This window comes from Sphaerodactylus townsendi, linkage group LG06 (genome assembly GCF_021028975.2).
Source record: "Sphaerodactylus townsendi isolate TG3544 linkage group LG06, MPM_Stown_v2.3, whole genome shotgun sequence".
Classification (NCBI taxonomy): domain Eukaryota; kingdom Metazoa; phylum Chordata; class Lepidosauria; order Squamata; family Sphaerodactylidae; genus Sphaerodactylus; species Sphaerodactylus townsendi.
In genome coordinates this window covers 42,424,304-42,450,648 of record NC_059430.1, presented here as the reverse complement: position 1 = coordinate 42,450,648, position 26,345 = coordinate 42,424,304, and the positions used below count along the sequence as shown (strand labels likewise).

The 26,345-nt window shown below is 39.1% G+C and overlaps 1 protein-coding gene across 1 annotated transcript in view; it reads left to right on the top strand.

Annotated features, from left to right (window-relative positions):
• Positions 1-19,693, top strand: part of UBN2 (ubinuclein 2) — a 47,298-nt gene extending 27,605 nt beyond the window's left edge. Inside the window, exons 11-17 of the mRNA XM_048500904.1 lie at positions 1,436-1,579; positions 7,735-7,785; positions 9,297-9,339; positions 13,678-15,216; positions 17,245-17,491; positions 17,993-18,082; positions 18,571-19,693. Of these exons, the coding sequence (XP_048356861.1) occupies positions 1,436-1,579; positions 7,735-7,785; positions 9,297-9,339; positions 13,678-15,216; positions 17,245-17,491; positions 17,993-18,082; positions 18,571-18,620 (2,164 nt within the window). The 3' untranslated portion in view covers positions 18,621-19,693. The remainder of the gene's footprint in view (positions 1-1,435; positions 1,580-7,734; positions 7,786-9,296; positions 9,340-13,677; positions 15,217-17,244; positions 17,492-17,992; positions 18,083-18,570) is intronic.
• The last annotated feature ends 6,652 nt before the right edge of the window (positions 19,694-26,345 follow it).

The window sequence follows — 26,345 nt, the reverse complement described above, 5'->3', positions numbered from 1 at the left end:
CTACCTTAAAGGGTGAATCTGCGGTCCCCATATAAAACAATATTGAAAGTGATGCTGTTTTGGGGTGGATTATCCCCCACCCTGAAACAACATCACTTTCAATGTTTAAACTAGGGATCTCAGATTCTCCTTTTAAATCCATGCTGAAGGGGTTGGATTTAAAAAGAGAATCTGGGAAAATTTGGGGGGGGTGCCTGCTGTCAGGGTTACAATTGTTAAGCTAGCAGCACCACACTTTCAGGTTATCTTTGGGAGACTCTCCTGATGATACCACCCAGGTTTGGTGAAGTTTGGTTCTGGGGGTCCAAAATTATGGACTCTCATAGCCCCCATCTCCTATTAGCCTCCATTGGAAACAATGGGGGATGGAGGCACCCGTTTTGGGAGTCCATAACTGTGTACCCCCTGGACCAGCCTTCACCAAACCGGGGTGGTATCAGCAGCAGACTATCCGGATTATACCAGCTAGGTTTAGTGAAGTTTGATTCAGGGGTTCCAAAGATATGGACCCTCAAATGGGTAGACCAATCTACTATTAGCTTCCATTGGAAACAATGGGGGATGGAGGCACCTGCTTTGGGAGTCCATAACTTTGTACCCCCTGGACCAACCTTCACCAAACCGGGGTGGTATCAGCAGCAGAGTATCCTGATGATAACACCTAGGTTTAGTGAAGTTTGATTGAGGGGGTGCAAAGTTATGGACTCCCAAAGCAGGTGCCTCCATCCCTCAAATGGGTAGACCCATCTACTATTAGCTCCCATTGGAAACAATGTGGGATGGGGCACCCCTTTTGGACCCCCTAAACCAAACTTCACCAAACTTGGCTGGTATCATCAGGAGTGTCACCTGACGATAGCCTGAAATTTTGGTGTCGCTAGCCTAAAAACTGTGCCCCCTGCAGGCCAAAAACAAAAAAACACTTTAAAATACAAAAACCCACAAACGGAGGGACGGAGCTTCGTATATGTAATGCGGGGGTCTGAACCCGAGAACCCCCCTCCTTACCTACGTCCTTGGGTGTGGGTGTCGGGATACCCTCAGCAGTTCCCTCTGACTCCTGTGATAAGGTTATTGGTTTTTATGTCGCCATCTGGAGATATGAAGAACCTGTTGCACTAATGACTACCCAGAAACCATCTAACGTTGCTTTATGGAGTATCTCCATGTACCCACAGTTCTTCAGTCAGATTCTATGACTAGGTAACCCTTTTTATTTAATTAAAAAATAAAATCTATGTATTTTGGACTCAGGGATTTAGATATAATGCATTTAGAAGTTTGGATGTGAAAATAATGAAGTTCCAACTCTGAGAAATTTAAATCTGAACTGTATTATATAAATTACCACAGGATACAACAGTATAGATTTCTGAGCAGGGGACAGGCTGGATGAGGGCTGTTGAACTCAAGCCTGTCCACTCTTTTTCCACAGATCCTTGCTTTGTAACCTTGTCAAGATAAAACTGGGATGCTATGAGTTGGAACCAAACAGAAGCCAGTCTGCAGAAGATTACCTCAAGACCTTTATGGAGACAGAGGTTAAACCACTGTGGCCTAAAGGTTGGATGCAAGTTAGGTATGGTACTTGCTTAGATTCAGTTGTTGATTTTTCAAATTTCAGTATAAAGTTCATTGAATTAAATAACTCTTAAGAATATAAAGAAATAAATTACAATGTATTAACTTGTTTGATTTTGGGCCACATCCCTAAGATCTAGGATATTTTCAGTTCTCAACCTGTTTGTATGAAATCAAATAATGCTTCATGCCCTCAAAAGCATAGCAAAAAATCAACCTGAATAAAAATGACTATTTGAAAGATTCTGGGGTTTTGAGTCTCCACTGTAAGGAAAAATCAGTTATTATTGTTCAGAATGCCTTTTTCATGTCTTTCTCTAAATGTTGTACATAGATGGAGTAATCAAATGGGCATTTTGGTTGATTCATCAGTGAGACATAGGAAGGAACAAATGTTATGTAATAAAGGACCAGATAAGGTGACAAACAGGAGGGAAGGAGGGACTCAGATTCGAAACCCCACTCAACTATTAAGCTCACTGGGTGATCTTGAGAGAGTCAACCCCAGACCTTAAGAAGATGAGGGGAAGTTAAAGTTGGGGAAAGAGTGCTCCTTGTTATCACTGTAGCCTGTAATCCCAAGAATGGCTATGGGTATAGGACAGTGATGGTGAACCTTTTCAAGACCGAGTGCCCAAACTGCGACCCAAAGCCCACTTATTTATCACAAAGTGCCAACACGACAATGAATTCTGAATACCGAGGTTTTGGTTTAGAAAAAATGGTTGGCTCCGAGGCGCGTGTTACCCAAGAGTAAGTTTGGTAGTAGTTGGTGGCTTTGCTTTGAAACAACCGTGCAATGCTTTGAACGGATGAATCATGATCCTAGGAGGGTTTACTTAGAAGCAGACCCCATTGCCAAGACCAAGCTTACGCCCAGGTAAAGGAGTAAGCATAGGCACCAGCCCTCCCAGCCAAGTCCTACCAGCTCGCCGCAGTGTGCGCATGTTGTGCCAAGTCTAGATGTGTGTGGGGGATGATTTTATGCCCCCGCCCAACATGATGAACTCTGTGCGCGCGTGCCCACAGAGAGGGCTCTGAGTGCCACCTCTGGCACGTGTGCCATAGGTTCGTCACCACTGGTATAGGAGCACCTGAAAATGGCAAACCTTTGATTGATTGAAAAAGGTTTACCTGCATTAATCATGAGAAATGTGTTATCTCATAGACCTGATGGTTACTGACACTTTACAAAACAGTGTTGTGAGGCTTGAGTCTCATTTGGGTTTCACAGCTACTGAAAAGCCACATCACTTCAATATTTGCAATAGTTGAAAATGTTGCATAGAAGGCAGGGGTGTCAACTCCTGAATTTTGCCGCAGAGGGCACAGCTGACCCAGGCCCAAACTTAGGAAATAGGATTGCCTGGCAACAGACTGCAACTCCCAGGAGCAGTTGGGGGGCAGGATGTGGCATACCCAGCTGGTGCACCTATATATCACTTCTAGTTCAAAACAAAATGACGGGGGGGGGGGGGGCGCTCTGCATTTTGCAGAAAATCTTTGGTTTTGCAGGAAACACCCCCCTCCCCAATATCTCTGGTTTTGCCAGACTCCCCCCTCTTTGTTTCTCCTGAAGGTGCTTAAGACACCAACAGGCCTCATTGTTGGCAGAGGCCTGGCATCCCTATTAATCTCTGTGAAATTATTTCAGTGTGAGACAGTTGATATTTCAAGAGACTTTTTGCCATCAACCATTAATCTTATGGTTTTAAAAATATAGTTTTCCCACTCATGATAGTTTGAATCTCAGTCCAAGAAAGAGAGGACTGTTGTCAGATGAGAAGAAAAATGTCATGAGCTCCTTCATGAAGACAATCAGAATCTATATTTAATTTGTGAATGAAAGAATATACTTCTTCTTCCCTCTTTTGGTCACAACTACCCAATGAATTAGGTTAGGCTGAAAGTGGCACAAAGTTACATAAAGAGCTTCATGACTAAGTGGGAATTTGAACTCTGGTCTCCCAAGTCTTAGACCAACATTTTAAGTACTACACTGTTCACATACTGAATATTCAGTGTGAATCTTCACCTGACTCTCAGAATCAGGAATAAATACTGGTTTCTCAGATACCCTGATCTGAAAATATGGGAGTATTTGTTTGGTTTAAGTAGTGCCCAAGAGAGCAGAATTGCCTCATTTTCCATACATAGGGAACCAACATCAAATCTCTGCCCTTTACACTCTGTACAAGAGCAAACAAAAATGGCTATGTCCCACTGATGAATTAAAAAATGGCTAAAAACATCTTCCTTTCCTTTTTCTCTAAACAGATCTCAGAATACCAACATCAACTTAACGTTCACCATTTCAGCCACAGGGCTCTGCACACACCCCCCCCCCCCACACACACACACACACAAATACACACACAGCTTCCAATACTTGGGCAGTAGGCTTTTGTGCCCCTTCCAAACACACCAGGCTACATATAAAATGGATTGGGAATATGTATTTATTCAAAGGAGTGTCTAGGTCATAGAATAACTTTGTCACGTTTGGAGAACCAGTCTCTACCCCCACAGCTAAAGATAAAATGGAAATAGGACCATTTATTTGTCTAAGCCTAAGGACAGAGTAGTCTTGCAGTTGATACTATTCTGCCTTCCAAGGCAACCATAATTCTCTTGATCCATTACTGGCATCACAGTTTATGTTGCAGGCTACAAGAAATACAGTCTTCCATCTAACCAGTGAGTCCTGATTGCTAGATGGATTCCACCAGTTCTATTAATCTTTCCCTTCCCTGGCAACAAGGTTCTTTCTCTCTGTTTTGTTTCTTCACACACAATATTAGTCACTGAAGATCTCCTCCCGCTATCATCTTTACAAAACCAAACAAATAAAACCAGAGGTCCTATTAACTTTCTAAGTGGCTGCAAAGACAAACAGGACTGACTAAACTTGACAGCGTTAGCAGTCTGTGGGACGGGCATTGCCTCTGTTGGGAAATCTTAGAGGGAGCTTCCCCCCACCCCATAATTGAATGGGAGAAATGAGTAAACATCAGGGTGCTGCTAGTGGGTTGTGTCACATCTTTATAATGGCTTTCCTAATTGTTATGAGGACATGCTGAGCAGAATGAGGATTGAATGGAATATTGTGGAATTCTCTAATGGAGTCTGAAGAGCTGTCAAGCACTATTTTTAGACTATCATCCCAAAAATTACTAGCCTCTGCAAGGCTCATCAATGGTATATTATTATAAATGTGGTGGGTAATACAATTTCAATATTTTATTCAATGGAAAGCAAGATTTGCCAAATATATATAAGTGTGCTGAAACTCACAACAGCTACTACCTCAGTAGGTTTTTCTTTCAGGTGAAGTTAGGAGGAGTTTCATATCTAATTGCAAAATAAACAGAAAGTTGAAGGATTAAAAAAAAATCTTGGAGTAGAGACTGGAAGACCACAGATATTGTTCTGTTTAGCACCATGTCTTTCCTGACAAAGTTACTGATCTTGCAGTGAATCCTCCTTTTTCCGGCTGATTCTCACCAGATATAATAAGTAGGGACTCTGACATGTAAACAGTTATGCTCATGTTCTCAAATACATTACATATCAGTGGCCAATGTTTTCATCTAGATATGAGAATCTGAAGCAAAGTACTCAGAGTAGATTTTCAAGTGTCTTCTTGGAGGCAATCAGTTACCTTTCAGGAGAATTACTGTAGTGCAAGAACCTGTCAAACTGGAAGGTATTGGTGAAAAGTAGAGGCAAGGCAAAAATAGGTCTTTCTTCCCTAAACAGCATTTTTAAAGGTTCTTTCAAAGTTGAAAGTTACTAAGATGGAGCAAAAAAAAACCCCAAAATGACTTGAGGGACCAGACAGGAACTGTTTCCTAAGCCTCTGAAACATGATAGTACATAAAGCTGAAATAAATAGTAATTTGTGGATAGTTGGCTTTACTTGCACTGACCTACCCCTTTAAACATGTTGTTATTATTATTCAGTGGTTCAGTTTGGTGTAGTTTAGAATTATTCCTAACAAACTGATATTTTTATGCATTCATGTATAATTTCTTTACTAGTTTGCCCTATTCTAGAAAGACCAGTGTAAGTATACACTAAAGCTGATTCTACTATATACTAAAGCTGATTCTCTGTGGGTTCACAGAGGTGAGCAGCCATATGGCTACAATAACTGTACTGTAGCTTCCAGTAAAGCCAGTTTGAAATCCCAAGCTTTGTTACTAAAAGAACTGAGGAAAGCTGTTCAGGCTACTGTTCAAATACATTGTTGAATTCTTTGGTCATCATAAGTAACTCTTAATAAGTCTTCATATGTATATGGTGCTGTAAATATACCTGGCTCTTTATGAACAGTGAGACTCCTTCCCTGCCTTGAAGAGTTGCAATCTCAGATAGACGAGACAAAGACAAGCCACAGGACATCAGCTTAGGTAAGAGAGGCTGTAAAGAGTTTGAGGAAAGAGAATTGGAATTCTTAGATGTTTTGTAACTTAAAAGGATCGTTCTGATTTTATGTAGGAAAAGAAAATGTTAAAATCCTGTGGTTTTAAAGATAACACCCTGAGCTATCAAGCTTTCTGGTGGTATTTGTGGATGCTTATCCCTGTTCATGTAGTGGGTTCATCAGAGTCCCATTGAATAAAGCCTATTCTCACAGTGTTGGATCAAAGGCATACATCCAGGGCTATACTATATCATAATCTCCAAGATTGATAGCTATCTTAGAACAAAATAGCCTATAGCTGGTAGAGAACTGGATTTTGTGATAAGTCCAAAGGAAGAAGTTTTAGCCAGAACTTACGAAACTTTGCTCTCTCAGATAGCCTCTGCCTTTTTTTCAAATTTATCTATGACCCTTCTAAGTTGCCATTCTCCCCCGAAGACTCAAAACCAGTTACATTCTCTAAAATAATAGTAAAACAGAAATAAAAATTGTTACAGGCCTCCTTTCTCCCAGTGAGCTAGCAACTATGCTAAAATATAAAACAATGTCATAAAAATTATGAAAGATCTGGAGGGATGTGGCTTAGTCCCTGGCATCTCCAGTCAAAGGCTCAGGTAATAGGTTAAAGATCTCTTCCTTTGTGTTTCACACTGTGTTTTGCACTGGCTGAATTTTCCAAACTGTATTGTCGAAGGCTTTCACGGCTGGATTCAACTGCTTATGGTGGGTTTTCTGGGCTGTGTGGACACAGTGTGTAACAGACTTCTCTCTGTGATACACCTCTGAAGATGCCAGCCACAGATGCAGGTGAAATGTTAGGAACAAGATCCACCAGACCACAGCCACACAGCCTGGAAAACCCGCGACAACCAGTTTCCAAACTCTCTTGAAGGGGCCGCCCCATTAAGAGTACCTATCTAGCTATTGCATTTTAATCCCATCCTTCTTCCAAGGAGCTCAGGAAGTCATATATGATTATTTCTTCCATTTTATCCTTAAACCCACATGAGGAGGTAGCTTAGGCTGAAAATGTAACTATCCCAAGTTTACTTCATGGCTACAAAGGGGTTGAACCATGGTCTTCCTGGTCATATGCTCTAACCACAATATTCCATTTGTTCCTGGTAATCTGATTGGGATGTTATGAAGTCACGTGTGATGGTGATCATGTTTACTTTTTCCAGGAATGACTCTAACTGGCATTTAAAAGTCACTTCAGACAGAGGTGGGGTTCAGGGGGTTCCGAAGGTTCTGTAGATTAAAATTTAAAATATCACTTTTAAAAATACTTACAATATTTTTTATTAAGTATTAATATTTTAATACTTAAAATAAAAAAGTGATATTAAAATATTTTTAAAATACTTTTTAACAGTCATTATTTGAATCCCACCACCTTCGGAACCTGTTGTTAAAATGTTTGAATCCCACCACTTCAGACCTTTCAGGGGGAGTGCAATTGCATAACTCAGTTTCTTGTTCCTGGATCTGACTTATTTCCCACCCACAGCACTTCAGTTTTACCTGAATAAGAGTTGTTTCAAAATCCACATTGTTTCTCAGCACTGAGGATTAAAGATGTTAAGTTTTCAAATGTCTTTTATTTTCATGGTTGTACTGAGTGTTTTTTCTTATTAAAAATTATGGAAGTCAGATTATCTATCTGACTTTTTTTCTGGAGAAATTTGTTGATAGGGTTGAATGGTTTTCTTTTCCTCTCCTACAGGATGCTCTTTAAAGAAAGCCGGAGTGTTCATAATCATCTTACATCTGCTCCGTGAGTATAGGATCAAGACATGTATTTTGATTGATCTCTCTAATGGTGCCTGTCATACAATCTGAGAATGAATGTTTGTTTACAACAGCTGTTTTTCTGTTTGTGATGAGACTGTACATCCCCAGACTTCAGTGTGATCTGTTATTCTGGTGCTGCTACCCTGTTTCCCCTAATATAAGACATCCCCAAAAAATAAGACATAGTAGAGGTTTTGCTGAAGTGCGAAATATAAGGCATCCCCCAAAAGTAAGACATAGCAAAGTTTTTGTTTGGAAGCATGCCCGCCGAACAGAACACAGGAAAAATAAGACATCCCCTAAAAATAAGACATAGCACATCTTTGGGAGCAAAAATTAATATAAGACACTGTCTTATATTCGGGGAAACACGGTAAGCTCCAATGTTCCGTAACATTCAAATATGAATATCTGCTTTAGATTTGCTTGAGTAAAATAACTTTGACACAGGGCTGGATCCTGTGCATTCCCATTCAAGGGAGAGTTCCAGCAAGTTCCCAAGCATCCACAGACTTCCTGGTCAGGATTTTAGGGAGTGTGCCACTTTGCATTTTAATAGTTTTATTTCCAATGTTAAGCACAATACTGAAATTGCTGATGATTAATTTCCAGAATGCAGTTTTCGCTGTAGTTACAGGAATTTGACCAATGTTGCTACTTTACTCAATCATCATTGTGTCACACGGAATAGTGCAAACATTTTCACTGCCAAAGTACTGACAAAAATGTGTGATGCAGGCATTCTCAGTGGTTGTGTTCATACTGTGGAACAGCTTTCCAAGGAATGCCTGCCATTTTTTGTGAGCCATGATTCGCTTCAGGGCGAAGACTTGTTTTAAAATACTTTTTATTTGATTTGATTGGTGCCTTTTAATCTCCTTAGACTTTCAAATAATTATTTTGCTGCTGCTGTTGGTATGATGGTTTCTTTTATTAGTTTAGAATTTATCTCACTTTGTGTTGTAGTGTTCATATTTTGCTGTTTTTGTAAGTTATCCTGTGAATTTTTGAAAAGGTGACACAGTAAGTAAATACATGGCTTTTCAATCTTATAACTGGACTATTTCAGCAAAGAACTAAAGTTCAGAATGGAGCATGTTTGCAATCCATATAAAAACACCTAACTTTTTCTCAATTTTTTTTCAAAGTGCTTTACAAAATTTCAAAAACATTTTGGGATGTGGTATGAATTTTTTTTTTTGAGTTTGCAGGTGATATTCTTGAGAATCAAATGGGGAGCTGTGGAATTGACTGCATGCATTTTGTGTACCCATGTGTGTAGAAATTCCTATGGATTTCAGTCAAATGTTTTCATTCTGCCCTCTTCCTGATGATGTTTGCTCTACACTCATAGAGCAACTGACCTTGTGTCCTTGTGTCCATGGCCAGTACACTTCTAGTTCTATTTAAAGCCTTTTCTGGTAGTTCAGCTGTTTCCCATACAGATTATTGATTTGCCCTCTAATTGTAGGTCTGTACCTTTTTTTTCTTTAGGGCAAAAAAGAAAGTGATTCTTGCACCTAAACCCAAAGTGAAGGTAAGTAGCAAAATCACAGAAAAGATGTAGAAATAAAAGGTCACCCTCAAACTGTGCAGAGCAATTATTTTCATAGCATTTGATTTTAATGGTAGTGGCTTGCTCAAGGTCTATCAAGGCTTTCTAACAGAAAGTGGAAAATTGCTAAGCGGTAATTTTTTCATGAAATGCTTCCTGCAGCAGAGATTGTTCAACAGGTAATGGTTTGGAGATTCATAATGCATTTCAGGGGGTTATATCTTCATTTATTTTTATTTATAGAATTTATGTCCTGACTTTCCATCCTTACAAAAGGCCACCAAGGCAGCTAACAATTTAAAACATGCATGATAAAATTATATTTTAAACCCATTAAAATCAGTCCTCCTCACAAATATATACCATTAAAACAATTTCATATAAAATGAAGGTGAAATTCATACAAAACATAAAAACATTGATTATGAAGGAAGGATGATTGAGGCTCTGTCAAACAAAACCAAAAGTCACCCACTGGGCAGAAGATACCAACATAAGGGGACAGATGAATCTCCCTAGAGAGAGAGTTCCAGAGCTTTGATGCCATGACCAAGAAAAGTTTTTCCCAGGTTGCCACCCACCTGGTCTTAGAAAGTGGGGTACCTGAAGCAAGGCCTCTGAAAGCGAATGTAATGGTGAGGTAGGTTCATAAAGGATTAGGCAATCCTTCTGGTATACTGAATTTGATTGTAACTGGATACTTGAGAACTATGTATCTGAGAAACCCCTGTTTCTTACTGATTTAAAAATGGCGACATTTGGTATAATGCTACCACATTCCAGCCTAGAGATTGCAATATTGACAAAAGTAAGCAAGTCCCATAGCTTTTATCTGAGGTATTATCATGACACTGTTAATTATTAATCCTAAACTAAAATATTTAATAATGTTTTTTAAGTTGAGCCAACAGGCTCTTGAGTTCTCTAAGATACATCATTAGGTGAGTGTTTGAAATAAACAAGGGACAGGAAAGAAAGTTATCTTATATTTACCGTATATACTCGCATATAAGTTGAATTTTTCAGCACATTTTAAGCTCCCCTCGACTTATACGCAAGTCAGGTGTCTTTTAAAAAATATTTTAGGGTTTTTACTTTGTCGGCCGCCTGGGGGCACAGTTTTTAGGCTAGCGGCACCAAAATTTCAGGGATGTTTCAAGAGACTCTCCTGATGATACCACCCAGGTTTGGTAAAGTTTGGTTCAGAGGGTCCAAAGTTATGGACCCCCAAAGGGGGTGCCCCATCCCCCATTGTTTCTAATGGGAGCTAAAAGTAGATGGGGCTACATTTTGAGGGTCCATAACTTTGGACCCCCTGAACCAAACTTCACCAAACCTGGGTGGTATCATCAGGAGGGTCTCCTAAAGATTCCTTGAAATGTTGGTACTGCTAACATAAATATTCCTCCCCTGACCAAAAATCCAGTTTTGAAGGATTTTAACTCTTGTGTTTTAGCTTGGTTGCTGATTGAGCTAAAGTTTTTGTACTTTTAAAGTTATTGTTGAGACTATATTGTTCATGTTGGCCCTCTTTTCCACTTACAGAGCTAGTTTACTGTTTTTCTTTGAAATAAATATTCAAAAACATTTAACTTACTGATGCCTCAATTAATGTAATTTTATTGGTATCTATTTTTCTTTTTGAAATTTACCAGTAGCTGCTGCATTTCCCACCCTCGACTTACACGCGAGTCAATAAGTTTTCCCAGTTTTTTGTGGTAAAATTAGGTGATTTCACTTCTATGCTGGTCGACTTATATACGAGTATATACGGTACATTTTTAAATGTTTACAATTGTAGTCTCCCATTGTCTCGCTTTCTGCCCATAATGTCATAGAGGCATCCTGATACTGTCTCTGCCCAGGGCCTGTTAAATCTGCAGGGAATTATCTACAGGATGCAGAGAAAATACCTAATTTTTTCTTCTTTCACCTTCCCAGGGACGTAAGTATAGATTTTTTAGGGGGGGAGGGGGGGTCCGGCGGCCACTGTGATGCTGGAATCCACCCCCAAACAGCATCACTTTCAATGGTGTTTAAACTAGAGAGCCCAAATTCTCCTTTTAAATCCACCTTAAAGGGAAAATGTGGGGTCCCCAGTTAAAACAACATTGAAAGTAATGCTGTTTTGGGGTGGATTATCCCCCCACCCTGAAACAGCATCACTTTCAATGTGGCGTAGTGGTTAAGAGCAGGTGCATTCTAATCTGGAGGAACCGGGTTTGATTCCCCGCTCTGCCGCTTGTGCTGTGGAGGCATATCTGGGAAATTCAGATTAGCCTGTGCACTCCCACACCTGGCAGCTGGGTGACCTTGGGCTAGTCACAGCTTTTCGGAGCTCTCTCAGCCCCACCCACCTCACAGGGTGTTTGTGTGAGGGGGGAAGGGTAAGGAGATTGTAAGCCCCTTTGAGTGTCCTGCAGGAGAGAAAGGGGGGATATAAATCCAAACTCTTCTTCTTTTTCTAAACTGGTGGCCTCAGATTCTCCCTTTAAATCCATGCCGAAGAGGGTAGATTTAAAAGGAGAATCTGGGGAAATTTTTTTTTGGGGGGGTGCCTGCTGTCAGGGGTGGAATTGTTAAGCTAGCAGCACCAAACTTTCAGGGTATCTTTAGGAGACCTTCCCGATGATACCACCCAGGTTTGGTGAAGTTTGGTTCAGGGGGTCCAAAGTTAGGGACCCTCAAAGGTGTAGCCCCCATCTCCTATTAGCTCCCATTGGAAACAATGGGGGATGGGGGCACCCACTGGACCAAACTTCACCAAACCTGGGTGGTATCAGTAAGAGACTTTTCTGATGATACCTCCCAGGTTTGGTGAAGTTTGGTTCAGGGTGTCCAAAATTATGGACCCTCAAAAGTGTAGCTTGCATCTTCTATTAGCTCCCATTGGAAACAATGGGGGATGGGGACACCCCTTTGGGAGTCCATAACTTTGGACCCCCTGAACCAAACCTCACCAAACCTGGCTAGTATCATCAGGAGAATCTCTCAAACAATCCCTGAAAGTTTGGTGCTGCTAGCCTAAAAAAGGGCCCCCCTGCAGGCCAAAAACCAAAAAATTAAAAATAGATTAAAAATGGTAAAAACCCCACAAACGGGGGGGGGGGGGGCGGAGCTGCAGACATGTAATGTGGGGGTTGAACCCAAGGAAAAAAACCCTTACCTATGTCCTTGCACCTTTCCCCCTCCTTTTTTGGAGGAGGGTATTAGCATACTGCCTAATGAAAAGTTCTGGAGAACCTGAAAACTTGGCATATATTATGATATCTTTTGGGTTAGTCTTAATAAATACTATTGCATTGTTTTAATTTTGGGAAATCTCTTTGTGCTAACATAGCTGTCTGGCACCTCTGTTAATGTTTAAGGTTTTAAAATGCTTTATAGTCCTTATCACCAAAAGTTGACCTAGTAAAGAATGTTGATTTGAACACATGAGTCAGCCTTATGCTGAATCAGACCACAGTTCTGTCAGGATCAGTAATGTCTACTCTGACTGGCATTAATTCTCTAGGGTCTCACTTTCACGTCCTTCACATCACCTACTACCTGATTCTTTTAAAAGTGGAATGGGGTTAAATTTAGGGCAACCTTCTTGCAAAGCAGGTGCTCTTCAACCAAGACATGGCCCCATCATTTACCTTTTACATGTGAAAAATAGACCTTGAATAAGGCAAGCATGTTATGTATGCCATGAACATTCTAGGGATGGGTCATAAACTGTTATCTCTAAATGACATTACTTGGATTTGTTTCCCTGCACCGGTTTGTCTGAATGATGTTTTACAGAGGAAAATGGGTGTTGACTGCTGAATTCACTTTACACCTGTCAGTTTTTCTCAGCCCCTCTTCTGAGCACTTTCCTTTCACTAAGCTCACTTATAGTGTCTGATCCTTTCAGGGGAGAAACAAGATTACTGGGAAGGAGAAAGAGATGGACTGAAGCATTAACAGCTGTTTAGTGGGGGAGGGCTCATTGTCCCCACACACTACATGATATAGTTAGAGCAGACACTGATCAGTACATATAGGGAGCAGATGTCTCCTCTTTTTAACTTTAAGTATCTTACTGTTTTAAAAATACATTTAAAATACGTTTATCTTGTAAACAATATGTTACCAGCAGTTATCACTAAGAACTAGCTTAATAAGTAAATGAACACTATATAATATTAATATTTTGATAGCATCTTAAATAACATTACACTCATTACACTAAATTGTGCATAATTACAAACTTCCAGAATGTGACCACTGCTTAAAAATTCTGACTTTCTGCTTTAGGAAAAGCATTTTAACTTTGTTTTTCCCTCCCACTAGGACACTAGTCCAAAGAAGGAGCAGAGAAGCTCTACCGCTTTTATGTCATCTTGTGTTCCTGCTTCAAGTACCACCATATCTGTCAGTGGCCTGGCTAGTTCTAGCTGTAATCTAACTCCAGAGACAATTTGCCTGGATGATTCACTGGATGAAGACCTCTCCTTCAATCCACCTTCACTAGATTCTATTTCTGATGCTCTGGCTGTTATTAACAATGGAGCTAAAAATTCTCCTGTTGGAACCTCTGTAGAAACACCAACTTCAAGACCTCGGCCTGGGTTGAGAGAAGAAAAGTTAGCAAGTATAATGAGCAAGTTACCTCTGTCATCCTCAAAAAAGATTGAGGCCGTTCAGACGCCACACTCCTCAAGTCTTATAGCTGGGCACACAGCACCAGTACCAAAGAAATCCCAAGATTTGCTTCAGACTGGTATATCTTCAGGTCTTATTGCTGGATCTTCAATTCAGAACCCCAAGGTTTCCTTGGAGCCTTTGCCAGCCAAACTTCTACAACAAGGATTACAGAGGTCAAGCCAAATTCAAGCTGCTTCCTCTTCACAGGCCCATATTTCTTCCTCCTGTAAAGTCCAAGCCACAACTACCCCCGCTTCACAGAGGCCCAAGGATACGACTGTCCTCATAACCTCTTCAGAAGGCCAAAGTTGCGGCTCTTCAACTTTACAAATAACCAAGGTTCACCAGCAGTCGGCTGCCCAACAAAAATATGTGTCACCTCTACAAGCAACTATTAGTAAATCTCAAACAAACTCTGTTGTGAAATTAAGTAGCAATCCCAGACTGTCATGTTCATCTCCAGTTACCAAGACTTCAGATAAACAAGTAGTATATCGCCTTCCTTTGCCTAACACCACCTCTGGAAGTAGTTCTCAAATGGCTCACCCACTTGTGTCTCGAACAACGTCCAGTACCTCTACCTCTAGTAACTATTTAACCAAGGCCATGGTATCGCAGGTTTCTGCCCAGGGTTTCAAGCCTCCTTTCTCCATGGCTCCCTCCCCCAAACTTGCTCCCTCTCCCAAGCCCACAGCATCCAAGCCTCCTGTAACATCCAAGCCTACTACATCACCTAAATTGTCATCATCCAAGTCCACTCCAACACCCAAGCCCACGTCATCTTCCAGTTCTTCCAGTTCAAGTGCACTAGTATCCCAGAGTAGTCACTCCAGCAGCAATTCCCTTCATAAACAGCACAGTGGAGTAAATGTCAGCAGGCAGTCTCCTACACTTAATTTACTGCCCTCTAATCGCACCTCAGGCCTTCAACCAGCAAAGATCCCTCAGGCCCCTGCAAAAGTGTCCAGCTCTTCTGCCTCTGGAACTGTGGGCAAAAATAATTTGAGTGGAGTTGGAATGAATGTACCTGTCAACAGGGGCAGCAACCTTAATACAGGTGGAGTTAACAGGACTAATCTCTCTGGGGCAGCAGGAAGTGGAACACAGGGTGCTACTAAACAATTGTCAGCTCCACATAGACCAGCTTCTGCCTCAGGGTCTGCAGGTGTTACAGCCAGTGTGCAGGTATGTGTTGAATGTGAAATGTGATAAGCCTCAGTATATCTTATGCACATGATCTAACTTCATTAAACCAAAGTACATGTTACTTCCTGCTCAAGTATCCCTAGACAAGACTGTCGGAGGAAATGGAAAATATGTTTGTTAATGATTACATGAAAGGACATCAACAGTGCAATCCTGAATGGAGTTGATCCATTGATTTTGCTTAGGATTGCACTGCAGATATTTGAGGAAGAGCCATGGATCGGTGATTGAGCAGCTGCTTTGCAGGCAGAATGTCTCAGGTTCATTCCCTGGCATCTCTAGTTAAATGCTCTGGCAGTAGGTGATGTGAAAGGCTGCTGCTTGAGACCCTGGGGAGCTGCTGCCAGTGTGAGCTTGAAATGATTTGGCTAATTCATTCATTAGCCCTATTCCTTTGCAAATGTGTTACAGTTTGCTGGAAATATATTTTTAAGATTCCATGCGTAGTCTAGCAGGCATAAGCATATTTCTGATGCGAAATTAGATATTTCATTACTTCCGTAGTTATTAAACAGAGAACAGCTCAAATCTGACAATCTTAAAATAGTTAGCTTAATTAGCAATTTTGCATTGTAATGAAATAATAGCATTCAATATTATGTAATTACTTGTTGGTTTATGAGCAGATATTAGTACAGTTATAGGAACAGTAGAATATTCCCTGCCCTGACCTGGATAACTCCAGGTTAGCCTGATCTCGTCAGATCTCAGAAGTTAAGCAGGGTTGGCCCTGGTTAATATTTGGATGGCCAACCTCCAAGGAACATCAGAGCCTTGAGGCACAGGCAGGCAATGGCAAACCACCTCCCAGTGTCTCTTGCCTTAAAAACCCTACAGAGTTTCCATAAGTCAGCTCTGACTTGACAGCACACACACACAAACACATATCATTTTCACTTAACCCAGATCTAGTTTTTCCTGACACCATGCTAATTTTGTTAATTTATTGGAAACTCTCGAATGGTACACCCCCATTTAGTTCAATACTGAGTATTCTCAAGAACAGTCATTCTGCCTCAAATCTTTCTTCCGTGCTAAACTGTGAAACAGTTATTTTGCTGACTCTAAAGACAACAATGGGAGGCTGTTATGATTAATAATAGACTGAACTTGTCATGTCAGTAGGCTTTTTGAACTGGCTTTTTGGCCATGAGTGCTACCAGGAGAGCGTTGCATTGAAATCCTATGAAACTTGTATCCCACAGGTCGGTATTCTTTTTTAATAATTGAAGAACCAAACTACAGTCAAAATTCAGAACAAGAGATCAACAGAACCAATATTAAAAAGCCTGTCTGCATCACTGAAAATATATAGTTTGACATTACTGACAATTGACATGTGAATTAACACTTGACATGTTGACTAGTAATCCATAAAGTTTCTGTAGCCCAAACTCTGTCCATTGTGAGGCCTGTTTTGGGAAGTGACATATTAGAAGTCTCACAATGAGTAATAAATGCAAGAGCCCCTGCCCAGTTGCTTAGTGCATTTGTATGCATTTGGTAATGGTTGCACTTGGATTCCTGGCGACTGTTTACTTCTATAATTTTCCTATCTGTAAAGAATATTTGAGAAGGTTTTCTAGTCTCATCAAGATCTTTTCTTGTCATTCATTTCACATACTGGTTATTGTAGCATCCCGCCTATCTCTGAAATATATTTTGCCATAAAGGATTATTTTTGTTTGTTTTAAAGAACCATAGTTGGTTCTATACAGAGTCTTCCTTCAATGGAACTTCAGTTCTAGAGCCATTGATTTCAGAGCCATATTGTAGACATATCTAACCTATTCTGGATTGTACCCCATGTGTGCTGTTCCATGTTAGAATTTAATATTTGAATAGTTTCTATATTTATGTTGCTTTTAAAGATTTCCTAGAAGAGTTCTAGCAACAAGTTGTTAAGTTGATGAAACAGCAGTTTAGGATTGACGCCTCAGTCTTACTTTTAGATGTACCTCAGGTTATATAACAACAGATGTATAAATAGTACCTGTCTCTATACAGTCAACAGCAGGTGCATCGTTGCTGGCAAATGCTTCCCCGTTGACTCTCATGACACCATCCCTGTCTGTAACCAATCAGAATGTGGCATCTGCTCCATTGACTCCTTTTGGGATGCTGGGTAGCCTTGTTCCTGTGACCATGCCCTTTCAGTTCCCATTGGAGCTACTTGGCTTTGGAACAGACACAGCTGGAGTGACAAGCACCTCGGGATCTACCTCAGCAGCTTTCCATCACAGCCTGACTCAAAGTAAGTGTGGCTAGGATTTTTGTTGCCACCCTAATACAAAACATCTCTTTAAACAAATTCCCTGTGTAGAAGAAAAATTGCAAGGCAATATAGATATAATTCTTCAAAATTAATGGATAAGATTTTTTCATGTCAGATTTCCTCGAGACAGATTTGTGAATGGATGTGTTAGCATATATATATACTTTCCTTTTTGGATGGTAAAACTAACACTATGCTAGTTTGTTAATAAAGGCTGGACAAATATCTGTTTCACCTCAGAAATAGATATTCATCTCAGAAAACCTATTCAGAAGCACATTAGAGACCACATAAAATGTTGAATGGATTCTCATGTTAGTGTAGTCTTAATAATAGATGAATCTGCAAGTTAAAGTGATAGCTGTTACTATCCAGATGGATCATCTTGTGTTTTGGACAAAAATGAATGAAACTATTATATTTGTATCCATTGGTACTTGCATCTTGTTGATTTTTTTCTTTCTGTCTGTGCCACTTCAGATTTACTGAAGGGTTTACAGCCAGGAGCTCAGCACACAGCAACTCTGTCTCACACACCTCTGCCTGCTCACTTGCAACAAACATATACAGGTATGGAAATAATTTTGTCTCTTAGTTTTTATAAGTGAAACATCAGTTCAGCTGACAATTAGTTTCTTGAAGACAGAAGAAAAAATTATTTCTCAAGCTTTATTGAGCTGAGTACATTTATCACCTGCAGTTCTTGGGCCTTTCCTAGAAACAGTTGGAGTAGAAGATCAGAAACAGGGAAGTGAAAAAATGTCCATATATTTCAAATTCTAGCTTCTGATAATAAGGATTCTAGGCTGTTTTGCATACTGTCTGATCAAACTTTGTCTCTAGTTTTGAATCTAGTTATAGAGTTTGTTCTTCTAGTTCCATAAATATTGCAATGAGTTGCAAAATTACATTAAATAACATTTGTTCTAAAGGCTGCCTGGTAAGAATATAGCTCATTATCCTATAACGTGCATCTCATTAGTATAACTTGCATAATTAAAGTAGCATTTTCTCTTTTTTTTGTCATTTGTATTTTCTTTCTCCTATTCAAATTACAGATGGAGGCCAAAGTAAAGGGGACGCTAAGTTACAAAGGAAAACCCAGTGAGATTCAGATGAGCAAGGGGATTAAAGTGGTTCTGCTTTGCTGATGGAAACTAACCTGTTGGGAACATGCTTAAATGGACACAGAGCTGCTGTTTCTGTCAATGTTTACATATTCTGATCCCAAGCACTGTGGTGAGAGGAAGAAGAAGAAAAAAACTTGATCAGAGAGAAGGAAAAGGAGGAAAGATGTTCATGTGAGAACTACTCATAGTTTGATCTCTCATAAAGAACTCCCAAAGCCTTTATCCTTTCTGAGTGGCTCAGAAAGGGTTACACAGAAAGGTTCAGTTGTCAAACCTACAGCAGCACAAAAATCTTCTTTCAGGCTGATATCTGAAAAAGAGGATCTGTGAAAGGAAGCTGAAATAGACTTCTCCATCCATCATGCAAGTGAGGCCATCCCATTCTGTTGGCAAATGGGATGTCCCAGGAATGTCAACAGTATATACCAGTTAGGAACATTATGTACAGCTCTGAGTAACATGGAATGCAGAGCAGAAAAAGAGATTGTTTAGAAACCGAAAGGAAGAAAATGCTTTCTCCTTCAAAGTCAATGCTACTTGTTCCCTGGGTTTTTTTTGAAGAGCTGAAGATAATGGTTTTCTTGTTCTGTGCAGATTGTAGTCATAGGTAGTGTTATAGACACTGTATATATGGTGTTATATATATAGTGTTATTCCCCCCATCAGTGCTAATCAAAATGAGAAAGGAAAACACTGGTGTGTTCTGTAACCTGTTTAAACTTCTTCTAAGTGGAGCTTACATGGGATATTCTAACTTCAGGTAGTTAAATATAAAATGGGAACTAATTTGGCTTCATCAGAGCAGATCTTACTTTTACTATCTTCTGAAGGAAGATTTTCTTTTTGCCCTTAGATGTGCTGTATTACTAGAGAGTTGCTTTGTGTCTTTTTTGTTTGTTTTAAGATTTTCACAAAATCAAGAAACATCCAGTTTTTATTTCTATGAAGATATTTTTGTCTCTGGTAATCTCCTTCTCCTGATAGCTCGAAAAAAGTCAAGCACTGTATTGACCTTGCAGCTAACAAGAAATACATGTAGCTTGCTTCTGTGCACAGTCTTTTTTTCCTTTTCTCAGTACTGTTCAAAGCTTTCTCCAAAGAGTGGTTGAGGTGCCTTCTGCCTAGACTTAAAGTTCATATTTCAGCATTCCTAATATTTGCATAGCTAGGAGGTGTAAAAACCTGATCTCTTTGCTGCACAACAACACAGAACTTCTAGGCTAACTTTCAGTTTTTATAGCAATATGTTAGATATTTGGCAAGGCAATTAGGACATTTCACTTATATTTCATAAAATAGTACAGAAAATATTGATGTCAGAATATAACTGAGGCATGCTTTTGTCTGGGAAAAAGATCAGAAAAGCATAACCAGTTTTGCCATGAAATCTTTCATGATCTTCTGGTCTAGAAACTAGCATTTCTGATGTGAATCTTTTTCTCACTTAAATCTGATATCTCCCATAAATAAAATCTTACTAGATTTTCTCATTCTTGAACTAGAATCTTTCAGTTTTCTTCCATTTGTGAACAAGAAGTTTCATGATTCATCAAAAGACTATGCACTTACAGGAGGGTCTGTGTACAACTGAAAGTGTCTTTGAATTTTGTATTACAGCTGCACTAATTACAGAAGAGGCAAGACATATTTTAAACTGAAAAAGCAGCTTGCCATTTGAATAGCTTCAATGGAAATGTCAGAGATCTATGGCCCAATGTAGTTTTACTCCACACATACCCTGATGACTTTAAGATCACAATTCATCTTTCTTTTAGACAAGTTGTTTCATTTTTTAAAGATATATTCTTTAATCTTGGAAAGGCAGATTACTTATCTTTACACTTAGATGCCTCAGTAAGTGTATATGTAAACACATACATATATTTAAATAATATATAATATAAAAACAGTAACTGAATGTTGGGTTGAGCCCTTAAATAAAGCATTTTGCACAGAACTGTGAATGAAAAATAAGCTCTATTAAATCTTGAATTTTTATCTCTTTTCAAAGGTACATTAAGGGCTTTTCTAAAACATTATGTAGTTTGGCTAGAAGAAACTACATAGTTAATTAGTCAGTTCAAAAGATTATGGGGTTTTTTTTAAGTTGGGACATTATCCAAAGCCTTAGATTTTGCAGAACAGTAATTGGTTTATTTTCTGCTGTGATTCAGTTTGCTTACCTGGCAGTTCCTGTTCCCCACAATCATCTCTTCCATGCTTAAACTGACAGATTCTTGCTTTCTCATATATTTTGCTTCTACTATACTAACATAAATTTAAATATATACTTTTAATTTGCAGAAAAAGCGATTGGCTGCTACTATAGAACAACTAATGCTTATGTTAATATGGTAAAATCACAAATGTAGATATACCCTGGGGTATAAAACTATATTTACAAACTGGCAATTGCAAGAAATATCTCAAAACTTTGAAGTTATAGTTGATGATTCTTTATACCAGAAATTTTATGAGAATCTGGCAAATAGTCCAACATTCCTGTTTGCCTTTAGGAGCGAAGTCTTAGCTGGTTAATATCCTGTTTTTCTTCCTTCTGTTGGAGGAGGCAAACATTTCCTGGCAGAACTTTGGCTTTGGCTTCCGAACATTTATTTCACATAGGCGGATTCCGCATGGACCAAAAACAGTGGTGTGAAAATGGTGTGAAAACAGTATAAACTAGTCTAAAACAGTGTAAAAAGGTTTACACTGTTTTCACACCATTTTCACACCACTGTTTTTGGCCCATGTGGAATCTGCCTTCTAGAAACAATGCTGAAGTGGGAAGATAGTGAATAGAATCACTAAAAATATTATTGAGGAAAACCTCAGCTTTCCCCTGAGACCACCACACTCTTTGATTAACTTTTTCTTGCTGATGCAAAAATTTCACTGTTCAAAGTAATGAAGAATGAAACTTTGGAACACAATAGCTCCCTGCACTCTAATGTAGTTCACGCATTTTCTGCATATATTAAGTATGTGAATAAGATGAAGAGGTAGACCACAAAGCAGACTAACTTGGATCTTTTTTTGCAAAACAGCTACACTGGAACAACCTAGTCATATAATGAACGTTTTCTCTCCTTATACCAATAGCCAGTTGGATGTATCTGGGGACATAGCCTGGAACTAGAACAGAATGATGGGTGTAGACTCTTCCTAAGTGCTAAGTAAAACAAAAAAATTGACTCTGGAATAACTCGAGCACTGTTGTGATTCCTAGTGTCTACTTTCTAAAGGGGAGGGCACAGAAACATCAAGAGTTGTCCAGAAGATTCAGTGTGGGTGAGAGGGGAGCAATATTCCAATGCAAATTTTAATTTTGTGGACTTCCTGCAGAGAAACTCCTCATTTAAGCTACTTTTTGAAAAGCCTGACTTATTTTAATCTAACATTTTGTACGAACTAACTGAGTATTCACAAGCAATAAAAGTCAAAGCTGTCACTGTGGATAGCTGACCTGAACTTACTTTGGGGACTATGAGCTAAAATGGCAAGCTCACTCTGCGCCGCAACAAGCAATAATTTCAAATAACATGGTTTTGAAGTTACATCTTTTAATTATGCCTTCTATATATGTGTTAACCATATAGGGGGCAAAGTAACAGTTGTTGAGTTATCTGGGATCTTTACAAACCATGAGGAATAGATGTAAGCAATTTTGTCTTCACTATATGTTGCTCTCCATCACCTGCAAAATAGAAGTCGGTGGTCTGAATAATTCCCTTTTGCTCAGCCTTCTATATCAGCTTGTCTCCAAGAAGATGGATGGGCAATGCGGAGTCATAAGTCCCAGGTGTGGGTGCTGTGGGTTTGACATCTGTTTCCATGTAATCAGAAGAAACTTGTACCTTGTAGGCTGTGAGTGAGGAAGGCAACCAAGGTATCCTCACTCTCTTCTCAGCTGACTGATCCAACCTCTACATAGCTTCTCGATTTGGTCCAAAGCAGCTGACATGAAAGAGATTCTGCAACTCCCAAGCTACCATCAGTTACATTGAATTATTATCCTCTGAAGGATTAACCGCTTAGGACTCCAAACTGTCTTATCATGTTTGCTGCTACATTCATAATAAGAGCTTATGGCTATATTTATAAGTAAATTTAATTCTAGTTTACAGTTTGGTTTTGGAGTTGTTTGCTCACAGGAAGGTTAGATACTAAGGAATGTCTTGTTTTCTTGGAGTGTATTAGCAAAAGATATAGTGACTCCTCTTTTTTTTATTTTGGGACTTTTCAGGATCGTATTGCAGGAAATAAGCAAAACCTGCAATCAAGCTAAGCTTTGGAAGGTGTTCACCCAGGTCTTCTGACCTCCCTGTGCTAAAGGTTGTAGTAGAATTGCTTGCTTTTTCTGATTTTTTTCAAAAGCAAACCCACAGGTAAACATGCTAGATAATCAAATAGTCAAACAATATTTTATGCAATTATAATTTTATGTCAAATTTTAAACGTTTTTATATAACTTAGTTCTGTCACTGAATGGTGTTATCCCTCCACAACTTACTTGATTCAGGTCTTTGTCCTTTGGTTAAGTGCCTTTTCTTTGTTTTGTTTTCCTCTTTCCAACAAACTATACTCAAAGGTCATAAGGTGAGGGAAGCATGTGGGTGAAAAATCTTGAACTTGCCAAGATGACTTTATGCTGTTAAAACTGTTTTCCCTTCTGTAATTAGTGTTTAATGTGTGTAATGTTTTAGCTGCTGTATTATGGCATTCATTTTTATGTGCTTGCTTTCACACAGAGCAGTATTCCCAAGAGTCCTAATGCTCCATCTGTTTTCTGTAGCATTAATATTTGCTTATATAGGTAAGCACTTGTCACAGGTGACAATACAGTAAGTAGTATATTCGAGCAGCTTGTCAGGAAGTGGTCAGAGGGAAAACAATTGAGTGATTCCCATGGAATTCTTGGTTGTAAATGAAATTAATGTAGTGGCTCCAGTTTGATACTGTATAAATATACTAAAAGCTCAACCCCCTCCCTAAAATTTAGCATTCCCTTTTCAGAAAACATTTTTTCCAACCCACAGGTAAACATTTTTTCCAACCCACAGGTAAAGAATAGCTAGAACTGAATACTATGTTTCCACAGATCACAGTACAAATTATGTTAAGAAAATTAGTACAATATGCTAATATTCAAAAATTTGTTTCAATTGTGGATGCATGGTGATTTACATTGCTACAACTGCAGACAACGTGGGAAAGTTGACCTTGACAGAGAAACTTGCTATCCAGTTGCAAGGGTATGATGACTTTCTCAGTTGTCTGGGATTTTATGCAGCTGGGTATCAGATGCGTATCCTTACATTACGCACCTTAAATGGTACCACATACTGATTCAGCTTTGCCATGGCAGGTGCATAGGGGACAAAGCTGCAGCACCATCAGTATCTGCATAATTACAGTTAAATCCAGGTTCTCCAGGGTATCGATAGTTCCTTTATACTGGAATTGAGACGCTTAAAACCAAATCCCAAGAGCCTAGTAGCTCAACTTCAGTGGAGATTGAATCAAGGTTGTCACTTCCCATTCATTAGACATGAACACTTCATTGCATTGCTTGGATACATACCTTAAAATCTGTGTCAGAATTAGTCAAAGCAGGATTTTTGCTATTAAGTATTACACTTGCTCAGTATGTCAAGATTTTTTTACAAAGCCTGCTACTGTAAATTAATCAACTGTGAGAATTAGTAGAATACAATTTAGTGATCACAGTAAAGGATCATATACTTTAAAAATTTGCAAAGTTTAAATCCAGTTTTCTTTTAACAGAATAATACTCTTATATCTTTAGAAGAAACATAAGTTGCATTCTGCTTAAGATCATTCTTGAATGGGTGATTAGTTACTTGGAATAATGCTGAAGATTGTTCACATCTAAAATATCCCATGTAAGCATATGCTGATGAAGGTAGCTCAAAGTGATGGAGGAAGATACCTCTTCGTGGTAACGATTTTGTGTTCTGATTGCAGTGAACATCTTGAATAAGACTGCTCTGCCTGCAGTCAAGAAAAAGGTTTAGTTGGTGTGTTTTGTTTGCTGGAGGAAATCTCAGAGGTATGGCCTTAATTTGGGTTTTAAGGACTTTAATCCATTTGTAAAAAAAAAGAGCAATCTGTGCTCTATTCAGTTTCGCTTACTACAAAGATGCCTTCAGAGGTGATATTCTGTATATTTGGAGATAGTAGGAAAGGATTATGATATATAACTAGTGCTACAGTTTATAAATGACTGTTTGCATTTGTTCAACCACCAGAGCTTTATAATTTTTTAAATTATGTGTTTGGGACTTCTCAGGACCCTGTTGTTCAATATTGCCTTTAATATCCAACTTTTGGTAGTTCAAGTAATTTTATAGCAGCTCTGAAACTAAGTTAAGGAATCAGCTTAACCTACCACTATTTTAGAACTTGGAGATGCAAAGTCCATTTTTAGGTCACTTAAAACCCTTTAACCTAAACAAATCCTATGTTTTCTTTTGCCATAACTGAAAATTGGGGCTTTCTGTTGTTGTTTCCTCTTATAACAAATATTACATTATAGAGTAGTTGCTGTGTAAGAGAGACAGTCTTTGTTCCACAGTACAAAAAAAAAATTCTGAAGCTTTAAAAAAACCCACACACTGCAGTCTGTTAATCATACTAATGCCGTCAGCATATAACCGTGTACAGTATGCTCCATTTTATATTTGCATTATTCAGCACTTAAGCTTTCTTGTTGAGATTCTGACATTCAGTGCTAAAGATAAGTTCATGGTATTGTCGAAGGCTTTCACGGCCGGAATCACTTGGGTGCTGTGTGGTTTCCGGGCTGTATGGCCGTGTTCTAGCAGCATTCTCTCCTGACGTTTTGCCTGCATCTGTGGCTGGCATCTTCAGAGGAATCTGGCATCTTCAGAGGAATCTGGCATCTTCCCTAGCCATTGATAATACTACTTCATCCTCTGAAGATGCCAGCCACAGATGCAGGCAAAACGTCAGGAGAGAATGCTGCTAGAACATGGCCATACAGCCCGGAAACCACACAGCACCCAAATAAGTTCATGGCCTTGACTGGCTAGTATAAAAAAATAAATTGGGAGAAATCAGCAAATTCATAAAAAACTTTAATCATGGTTACAGCATTCAAAGCTTATTGAGGGACAACCGGCTTTCACTATTAGAGGAAAGATCTTGTAATCTGCCCTTTCACCTCTCTAGAAAGCCTTAGTTGGATTATTGGAACTAAAATTAACTATGCACACAGTTGATTTTAAGCTCTAATATTACATGCATCCCCCCCTTGCAACATGATGTCTGCCCTAACAAACACAGCTTTTTGAATATGTATGCTACAGAAATATATTTCCAACATGGAAATGAAACTCTAGTTAAAGAATAAACACTTCAGTTAGTGCAAAGCTAATGTCGTGAGAGATTGCATGGCATGGGAGAGAACCTATCAGATAGACTTATTTGGGAGAACATTTTATACAATAGCATAATCAAACATGCATACTCAAAATATGTACAGTAAAAAAATATAAGGGGTTACAGTATGTGATAGAACTATAAACAACCAAAATACCCATAACCAAGCTATCATATAAATAATATACTTAATTAATTTTGCACAATCCCTGTATCAGAAGCAATCTATTAAATAATCCCTCTCTATGCAGATGTAAACTAATTCAGCATTCTTACAT